The sequence below is a fragment of the Panthera leo genome, chromosome A3 (assembly GCF_018350215.1).
Source record: "Panthera leo isolate Ple1 chromosome A3, P.leo_Ple1_pat1.1, whole genome shotgun sequence".
NCBI classification, from domain to species: domain Eukaryota; kingdom Metazoa; phylum Chordata; class Mammalia; order Carnivora; family Felidae; genus Panthera; species Panthera leo.
In genome coordinates, this window is record NC_056681.1 from 86,847,734 (window position 1) to 86,857,782 (window position 10,049).

The 10,049-nt window shown below is 46.7% G+C and overlaps 1 protein-coding gene and 1 long non-coding RNA gene across 21 annotated transcripts in view; one reads left to right on the forward strand and one right to left on the reverse strand.

Annotated features, from left to right (window-relative positions):
• Positions 1-5,950, reverse strand: part of LOC122216163 — a 103,922-nt gene extending 97,972 nt beyond the window's left edge. For 4 of the 20 annotated variants that reach the window (XR_006200761.1, XR_006200754.1, XR_006200752.1 and 1 more), the window contains exons 1-3: positions 4,857-5,482; positions 3,954-4,042; positions 1,286-1,432 (exon numbers count right to left, since the gene is read on the reverse strand). This is a non-coding gene — a long non-coding RNA (uncharacterized LOC122216163). Of the gene's footprint in view, positions 1-1,285; positions 1,433-3,953; positions 4,043-4,856; positions 5,494-5,740 lie in introns of those variants that run through there. The other 16 variants (XR_006200760.1, XR_006200746.1, XR_006200743.1 and 13 more) reach the window with 9 other exon arrangements.
• A 115-nt stretch (positions 5,951-6,065) lies between these two features.
• On the forward strand, positions 6,066-7,621 carry PCBP1 (poly(rC) binding protein 1). The gene has a single exon (XM_042930224.1). It carries the CDS (start codon positions 6,203-6,205, stop codon positions 7,271-7,273), a length of 1,071 nt encoding a protein of 356 aa, XP_042786158.1. The 5' UTR covers positions 6,066-6,202; the 3' UTR covers positions 7,274-7,621.
• The last annotated feature ends 2,428 nt before the right edge of the window (positions 7,622-10,049 follow it).

The window sequence follows — 10,049 nt, forward strand, 5'->3', positions numbered from 1 at the left end:
TCCATTCTCCATGACTTATTTCAGTCAGAGTAACCCTTGGGAATCCACAGGCATTACTTTCCCCAACCAGGAGAACTTAGACCAAGGATGTTGCTGTATTTCCTGGGCACTTTTGTAAGGCACACCAATATATTTCTTAAGTTTCTGAGAAAACTCAGTATTAACCCCATAACGGTAGCACAGGGTCACCAGTATATGAGATTATTATTGTAACTATTGTTCCTATCTACAAAGTGGGCAAGAAATATTTCGTAGGTTATACTTTGTAGTATCCCAGAAAGTGATAGGGTAAAGATCCTCTCAATTTACTATAATTTCAAATAAAAGAAAAATGAAAAGCTAAATCTGAAAGAGTAAGAGAAGAAGAAACCATGTTGGTTTTTTGTTTATTTTTTGCAAAACTGCATGTTGGTAGGGCAAATTTAAAAAGCTGTAGTACAGGGGCGACTGGGTGGTGCAGTCAGTTAAGCATCCGACTTCAGCCAAGTCACGATCTCGCGGTCCGTGAGTTCGAGCCCCGCGTCAGGCTCTGGGCTGATGGCTCGGAGCCTGGAGCCTGTTTCCGATTCTGTGTCTCCCTCTCTCTCTCTGCCCCTCCCCCGTTCATGCTCTGTCTCTCTCTGTCCCAAAAATAAATAAAAAACGTTGAAAAAAAAAATTTTTTTAAAAAGCTGTAGTACATTTGCTGGAAAAGGTATATTGGGGGGGCGGGGGGAGGGGGAGGGATGTGGTCCCTGCCTCCACAGCCTCATCGAGGAATAATTCCCACCATTTCCCAAACCCATAAATGTAAACATTAGACAAAAAGAGGAAAGAGCTTTTCTTAAACCAAAAGAATCAGGAACCTAACATAAATGGACTAGATGCTCTGGGACAGAAAAATAAAGGCTGGATTGAAAGCTTTCTGAGTTAAAGATAAAACTATTCCATGTGTCAAAGTCAGTGCAACTAGCATCAAAAGCCAAGGAGAGGAACAATCCACAACTAGAAGTCAAGAGACCCAGCTCAGGTCCTGACAAGCTGTGTAACCTTGGGCAAGTCACTTCATTCCTCTGATCTATAGATAGCTCTTCCATAAAACAGGCATATTTATACTTTCATGGCAAGGGTGTCTGTGATGATTAGTAAATAATGTGAAATCACTTTAAAACATTTCATAAACATGCCAATGTGAGGTAAAAGAAAGCAAAAATCCCTCCTCTGAATGGAATATAAATCCTGTGGTTCAATTTCCAAAGTCTAAGCCTGACTCACCTTCCCAAACTCATTAAACCCCTTAACTAACCTGCAGTCATTCAAATGGGAGGAGAAGAGTCATGTGTGAGGCTCCAGGGGTGGGTCAGTGACTAGTCAAATGTTCCATATCTCAGTGGCTTCATCTGTAAAATGGGTGGTGTGGAATTCAATCACGTATACACAAGATACTGCAGGTCTGAGGAAGGGAGGGGTAAATTTACCATAAGTAAAATATTTACATAATCCTCCTCCCTCCCAGAGATACCCAAGATCATCAAGTATCATCACTCCCTGGATAGAATTAGAAAAAATCATTTAATCTGTTGTTTTACACGTGGGAAAACCAAAGCCCAGTTTTGAACTGGGTTGTAGACTTCTCAAAGTTAGACAGTGGGAGAGCTGGAGCTAGGGGCCAGAGCCACAGATTCCCAAGTCCAATGTCCTCTTTACCAGATCTCTGGGTCACCCATGACACCAATGCCCTGTACAACACACTATCAACACCAATGCAGATTACAATTTAATTAACAGCCAAACGTAGCCTTCAGGGGGGCGTGGGGGCTATAGGACTCTGGGGGAAACAGAGAGGCTGGGAAGGGGAAGTCTTCATTGAAGGAAGAGGTGAGTAGAATCAGGGAGGTACTCAGAGAAGAAGGAATTAATGGAAAATTTCAGGCAAAAAGGCTTTAAATAGACAGGAAGAAAGACCCAACGTGTACATTTTTCTTCAGGGGAAATAAATATGTGACAGATTTAGAGACCAAAATATTTTGTTTTGTTTTAACTTTTTTTCACATTTACTTATTGTTGAGAGACAGAGAGAGACAGAGTGTGAGCAGGGGAGGGGCAGAAAAAGAGGGAGACACAGAATCCAAAGCAAGTTCCAGGCTCTGAGCTGTTAGCACAGAGCCCTATGCAGGGCTTGAACTCATGAATTGTGAGGTCATGACCTGAGCTGAAGTCAGATGCTGAACCAACTGAGCCACCCAGGCACCTCATACAGACCAGAGTATTTTGAATAAGGATATAACTCTTCGTTACATAGAATTTCTCTTGTTGCGTCTTCAGTTTGTTTGTAACATTTACTAATAATTTTAATTCCCTAAACAACTCTGTCTCCCTTAAAGACAAGGCCATCTGCAGAGACCACATCTAGCTCAGTGGTAAATATACAGGCTCTGGGCTCAGACTGCCCAAATTCAAATCCATATTTTACTATTTAATAACTGTGTGTTAGACAAAATCCTTCACCTTTCTGTATCTCTGTAAAATATAAATTGCATCACTTTCATCTCAGGAGTTTTGTGAGGATTAAATGTGTATATTAATCATTTTGGTCACAACCTTATAACGGTTTGTCACTTCAGTTGTGATATACCTTTTTATTTCACGTAAACAAACAGAAATTACCAGAGTACACCGCATACAGTAAAAATAAATACTGTTTTACAAAGATTTGGTTTCTGTTACATATGTCTATGCATATATGAATTATTTTGTAAAAATGTTATGTCTTGATGGCTTACTTTTAAAACTGTTGGGGTGCCTGGCTGGTTCAGTCAGTGGAGCACGTGACTCTTGATCTTGGGGTTGTGAATTCGAGCCCCACAATGGGTATACAGATTACTTAAAAATAAAATCTTAAAAAAAAGGAGGGGAGGACTTGGGTGGCTCAGTGAATTAAGCAACCAACCCTTGATTTTGGCTCACGTCATGATCTCATGGTTGGGTTCATGAGATCAAGTCCAGCTCCATGCTAACAGTACAAAGCCTGCTTAGGATTCTCTCCCTCCCTCCCTCTCTCTCTGCCCCCCGCCCCCAGCCACACACACACATACCCCTACCCCACTCAGGGGCTCACGTGCACACTAGCACACTCTTTCTCTCTCAAAATAAATAAACTTAAAAAAAAAAATGTGAGAGCCACTGAAATAACATACAGAATAAAGCTTCAAACAGTGCCAGTCACAAAGTTAGCACTTAATGCTAGTACTGCCATTGTTGCTATAATGTACCCACCAATTAAAGTTGGTTATAGAATTACACAAAGTAACGCAAAGGCACTTTGAAAACTATGATATATGACATTAATGTAAGTTAAAAGAAGCAAAAAGCCCTTCTCTCCATCTCTAACATCCACACAAGTAGAGCCCTGTTCAGGCACATATTCCTTGCTTGACCTACAAGTTATTCGTTACACTGAACTGAAGAGTTCATAGACCATGATTTCCTTAACACTGTCATGCTCTGTCAATATTTGCAGAGAAATGGAGGCTTGGCGCTAAAGTGAAATTATTTATTTTTACTTGGTTGGGACACTGGGGTGAGGAAGGCGGAAGTCGTGCCCATGGGTAGCTAAAGGAAGCAAGTGAGTCAGAGAAACTGCTTGCTTCCACAGAGCCAGGTAGACTTGAATGTGCCACAGACAAGGCTGGACTGACACATACTTCAGCCTTTGGGTAGGGCTGAATCATTTCCCACTCCCAATTCTCACCCAGACACCAATTTTTTAATTAAAAAAATTTTTTTAAATAGCATTTGAGCCAAGGTATAGTTCACACCAGGAAAAGCTGGGAATCCCCAAAAGATACAAACGGGGTGACTATGCACCAAAAGGTTACCTGAGAGGTTCTTTTAAATGACAAGCTCACCTAAACTTCAAATAGCACTTAAATTTTAAAACACTGACTTACAGAAAAATTTGAGAAAGTGCTCACCAATAAGGAAATCAGAAGGTCTGGAATCCATCCTCCACTGTGTGACCTTGAATTAGTCACTTCATCTCTCTGGGCCTAAGTGAATTCATCTGTTAGAAAAAGAGAGAGAAAAAGATAACACCTACCTCAGATCACTGTAAAAATTAAAGATAGTATGCAGTAAAATGCTAGCACAGGATCTTGCGCTGGTAAATGCACAATAACATCTGTCCCTCCATACTGAAAGTTAATACCACTTGTGGTAAACTTAGGTTCACCGGTCAGCTAGCCTCTGAAAATGGTCACAGGTATCCAAACTGCTTCATGGAAATTCTAAGAAATTTTATAAGACCATTTCTCAGTCTCTCCAGCACACCAGCCTGTGCTAGAGGTCTAGGAAATCAGTAACTTCCCATCTTATTTCTTAAAGCAGTGATTCCTAAATGCTTTGGTAACTGGGGGCCCAAATCATCCACTGGCACTGCCCCCCCATTACCCATTATTAAACTTAAGACTATGAGAGACTCGGCATCACACCTACATTTTACAGTTATAAACATTCCCATTTCAAATTAATGGGGGAAATGCATTCAAATTCGGCAGCTTAGGTTTGGACCAGAGTGGTTAGAGCACTGGCTGCGAGGGAAAGGCGCTGGCCAACACGCACGGGGTGGGGAAGTGGGGGCATCTTGGAGCTTTCGGGTCGACCCCAATTTCTCGTTGGCAACGAATCCAGGCCACGTGTCGCCATTTTGTGTTCTGGAAACATGGCGGCCACCCCGTGGGGAAGGAAAGGGGCGGAGGGACCGCCACGTTAGCTGCTTTCCCTGAGGGATCCTGAAGCACGTTGTGCACACGTCTGTCTGTGTGCCTTTTCTGTCTGGCTTAGCCGCAGGAAAGAGAAAGGGCTAGAAATAAACGTACACGAGCCTCCCAAGCGACCTTTCTTTGGCGAGAGGGACGTGCGGTGGCGAACCGGCAAGAAAGGCCTTCCAAGATGGCGGGGCCCGACAGGGGCCGCCCCCAAGGGGAGCGGGGCGAGGCGATCGCACCAAAAGGGGAAACGGGGGAAAGGCCGAAACGCAGAAGCGGGAAAGTGAGGAGTGTGGGGGGAAATCGCAAGAATTCTCCAAGCACTAGTCAGCAACCCTGACTAAATGCGGTCCCAAAAGGAGCACACCATTGTCCTAAATGCCTGACGAGACTGCCACGACTAAAACGACACTGTGGGATTTCTGTAGGTTCAACCGAAAGAAACTTGCAAAATGCAAACAAAGCATTATGTAAATGGACGCCATTCTTTTTTAAGGCCCTGTTTCCAACACTTCCCAGAAGTCATCAACAGAGCCGCGACTCTAGCGGTGGCAGGGGTGGGTTTCGGTCTTTCTCCTCACCAGCTGCCGTGGGGAGACCAGGACAGGGGTGGGGGGCCTGGTACGGGGCGCCCGGACGCCTGGGGCGAAGGGGCCCCACGTGCCCACGCGCGCGCGCGCGCGAGCACGCGCCCACCACACAAGCCTCGCCTCGCCGCCCCTCCCCCCCGGAAGACCGCGGCTGCCCCTCCCGTCTCCCCACACCCTCGCGCACGCGCTCTAGCCACCTCACGCGCACGTTTTAAACCGGCGGCGTCCCAGCTGCCGCCTGCAGTTACCGCCGGGGCTGCCCGTGTCGCTCCGCATCCAAGCCCTTTTTGTAAGGCGGGAAAATAATATGTCGCCCCCACTCACAACATTAACATTCCCAAACATCTGCCTGTGACGCTGGAGTTAATAAAATGCACGTTGGTTTTAAAACCTTGCCGGACTCACAGATTCTGCCCATCGTGGCTTTATCTTCAATGCTAAGCTGTTAAAAGAGTTTTTTTTAAACTACCATGCGAAGGTTGGCGCAATCTTGTGACCTAAAAAATACGGGTCCTCAGTTTTTTTCAAGGGGTCCTGCGCGGCAAGCACTTCCGGGGTCAGAGGGTACGCGGGGTTGAAAGCGGGCTTCCCGCCCCGCCCAGACCGCCGAGGCTGCCGCCGGAGTCGCCACCGCCGCGCCCTCGCCCACCCGCCCGCCCGCCGCTCCCGGCCCCGCTCGCCCCCTCCGCCGCCGCCGCCCGCCCCTGCGACGACGCCGCGGCCTCCCGCCCGCGCCCGCTCGCTCCCGCGGCCCTCGCTCGCCTCGCGCCGGCAGTTTTGGGCCTACACCTCCCCTCCCCCCGCCAGCCACCAAAGACTTGACCACGTAACGAGCCCAACTCCCCCGAACGCCGCCCGCCGCTCGCCATGGATGCCGGTGTGACTGAAAGTGGACTAAATGTGACTCTCACCATTCGGCTGCTTATGCACGGAAAGGAAGTAGGAAGCATCATTGGGAAGAAAGGGGAGTCGGTTAAGAGGATCCGCGAGGAGAGTGGCGCGCGGATCAACATCTCGGAGGGGAATTGTCCGGAGAGAATCATCACTCTGACCGGCCCCACCAATGCCATCTTTAAGGCCTTCGCTATGATCATCGACAAGCTGGAAGAAGATATTAACAGCTCCATGACCAACAGCACGGCGGCCAGCAGGCCCCCGGTCACCCTGAGGCTGGTGGTGCCGGCCACCCAGTGCGGCTCCCTGATTGGGAAAGGCGGGTGTAAGATCAAAGAGATCCGCGAGAGTACGGGGGCCCAGGTCCAGGTGGCGGGGGATATGCTGCCCAACTCCACCGAGCGAGCCATCACCATTGCTGGCGTGCCGCAGTCTGTCACCGAGTGTGTCAAGCAGATCTGCCTGGTCATGCTGGAGACGCTCTCCCAGTCTCCGCAAGGGAGAGTCATGACCATTCCGTACCAGCCCATGCCGGCCAGCTCTCCAGTCATCTGTGCGGGCGGCCAAGATCGGTGCAGCGACGCTGCGGGCTACCCCCATGCCACCCATGACCTGGAGGGACCACCTCTAGATGCCTACTCGATTCAAGGACAACACACCATTTCTCCGCTCGATCTGGCCAAGCTGAACCAGGTGGCAAGACAACAGTCTCACTTTGCCATGATGCACGGCGGGACCGGATTCGCCGGAATTGACTCCAGCTCTCCAGAGGTGAAAGGCTATTGGGCAAGTTTGGATGCATCTACTCAAACGACCCATGAACTCACCATTCCAAATAACTTAATTGGCTGCATAATCGGGCGCCAAGGCGCCAACATTAATGAGATCCGCCAGATGTCCGGGGCCCAGATCAAAATTGCCAATCCAGTGGAAGGCTCTTCTGGTAGGCAGGTTACTATCACTGGTTCTGCTGCCAGTATTAGTCTGGCCCAATATCTAATCAATGCCAGGCTTTCCTCTGAGAAGGGCATGGGGTGCAGCTAGAACAGTGTAGGTTCACTTATAACCCCTTTCTGCTGTTTTCCCATGATCCAACTGTGTAATTTCTGGTCAGTGATTCCAGGTTTTAAATAATTTGTAAGTGTTCAGTTTCTACACAACTTTATCATCCGCTAAGAATTTAAAAATCACATTCTCTGTTCAGCTGTTAATGCTGGGATCCATATTTAGTTTTATAAGCTTTTCCCTGTTTTTAGTTTTGTTTTGGGTTTTTGGCTCATGAATTTTATTTCTGTTTGTCGATAAGAAATGTAAGAGTGGAATGTTAATAAATTTCAGTTTAGTTCTGTAATGTCAAGAATTTAAAAATTAAAAAATGGATTGGTTAAAAAATGCTTCATATTTGAAAAAGCTGGGAACTACTATCTTAAACTCTTTGTTGGTGCTTTTTTTTCCCTTCCCTGTTAGCGTTAGGCCTTTGTAGGGAGAAGGTTGGGCCCATCCTTGGTGTTCTGTCTAGCCCTTTTCACCTATTGGTAAGATTCCATTCCCTTTCTGTCCCAACAAAGGAACATGGCAGGCTGGGCCTGCTTTGGGATATTTGCAGAGACAGAGGGGTTCTCCCGGAGAGTGACATCCCTCCAGCCAAGTTCCAGAGAGAGATCTCTGCCCATTTCTCTGGTAGAAAACCTGGGTTTTCTCTGAAAAAGTATGGCCATTCGGTATAAATTCTGATGAATGGCAGTGTGTCCTCCCCTCTTGCCAGCCCCACCCCCCACCCCAGTCTCACTGGGAAAACTCTTAGCCAGGAACAAAAAAATGTTCTGAGGTGGGAGGAGCCTGGGGGGACCCAGAGAAGAGGTGGGGGAGGGAAAAGGGCTGGGCTGGAGCTGGGATGGGAGGGAAAGGGGCAAGGGTGGGTTTGAGGATTTGGAAGAGGGCAGGGGTGGTGGTAGGGATGGAGGGGTCTTGGGCACCAGGACAAAATGGGGGATGGTACCAGCGGGGCGCATGTGTCGAGCATGCACCTGTGGCAAGCAGCCTGTCAGAGGATGTTATTACACCTGCCAAGTGGTGAATCCAGAAACAAAAGAGGCCCAGCTTCTAACTCTTCAGCTGTGTGCAATGTTAGAGAAACCATACCAGGAAATAATCCTGCCTGAATGGGGCAGGCCTCACAGACAGGATTGTAGACAGATCCATTGACTATAGTCTGAAATGGTGTTAAAAATGCAGATACCTGGGTCCCACCCCCCAAATCTAAAAAGAAGACCATTTTTAACAAAACCCTGAATCGTTCTTAGATTTGAGTGCCACTGATTTCACCGGTGGATTAGGAAGATCTTGCTGCGAAGGCCTAGTTGCCTTATGTCCACACCAGCCAGTAGGATTAGGCTAGACTTCATGAGAAGAAAAATTCTCTACCATTAGGCAAAGACACGCTAGAAACAGCAATACAATATAAGATAGTGAACGATTAGGTGCCAGAGTGATTAGTTCAAACCCCAGGCACTGTGGGAGATCACTAACAGCAAAGAGAAATTCCTGTGGGAGGGGAGTATTCCACACAATATTTGTTGAGGCTTATTCTCTACAGGATATCTGTTCTTTTTTTCTAAACTACAGACCTGGTTCCAAGAGTCCCTGGAGGTAAGATTGGGGCCTACCATACATTTTATACACAACTGTGGAGTCAGACAGGCAGTCACTGAAGGGAACCCACATTCTGGAGTTAAACCTGAGTTCAAATTTGAGTTCTGCCTGTCGTGGCCTTGGGCAAATTAGTTAGCCTCTATATAAAATAGAGGTGTTAAAAGTACACATCTCTTGGGCTTGTGGAAAAAAATGAGAGCGTGTATGTAAAGCACAACACTGCTTACAAAGTAAACTTCAATATACTTAAGACTAAAAAACCAAAGGCCCATTTCTGTCCACAGTGTCTCTGGACAGAAAGGACAAATATTTAAAAGTTAGAGAACAAACCAGTGTGTACTAAATGACAAGCCAGGAGAAGACCATTGGACTGAGGGACCAGGACAGGAAAGGGATGACCTAGTGAGGACCCAGAAATAGGTTTATTGTCCTCTGGAGATAATGAGCACAAATCATGTTTTCATAGAGTAGGGTGGGAGTGGATAATTAAATTAATCCCTCAAACCCAGGCCAAATGGTCTTTGAGGAGTCCCTAAAATTGGTTAGGTGAAGTGGTTTAAATGCCAGATCAAAATTAGGCCTCAAATTTCCCTCAATGTCTTTCCCCTCCCATCCATTCAAAGGCAAATCTGGCAATAATTTGTAAAATAATGAGTTAGGCTGCAAGGCACAGAATGAATGGCAACTTGGATGGACTAAAGTCGGGAACAGCAGTTAGAAAACTACCTCTAGATTCTAATACAGGTTGGGAAGTGGCATCACTAGGAATGCATGTAGAAAGGAGCCAATGCAAGGGAGATTGAAACCGAATGTGGAGGCCAGGAGAGATATAAGGAGGGGAGCAATGAATTGAGACCTGAGGATGGTAGTATTTGCAGGGAGGAATACTCAACAAGTAGCTAGAAATAGACAAACTGAAAGAGTGAGCTACATGGAGACAGGTAAAGGAGGAAGATTAAGCTTTGGGGTAAGGGACCTAGTCTACTTGTTCACCATGGTATTTCTGGTGCCTGTCACCATAACATATTAGCAGTATTTGTAGAATGAATATAGAAGAAGTAGCCAATGAAGAAGTAGTCAAAGCAGCAGGAGAAAAACCAGGGTAGTGCCCTTGAGAGGAGTCAAGAAGGAAAATTTTAAGGAAATTTTCAATAATGTTACAGAGAAA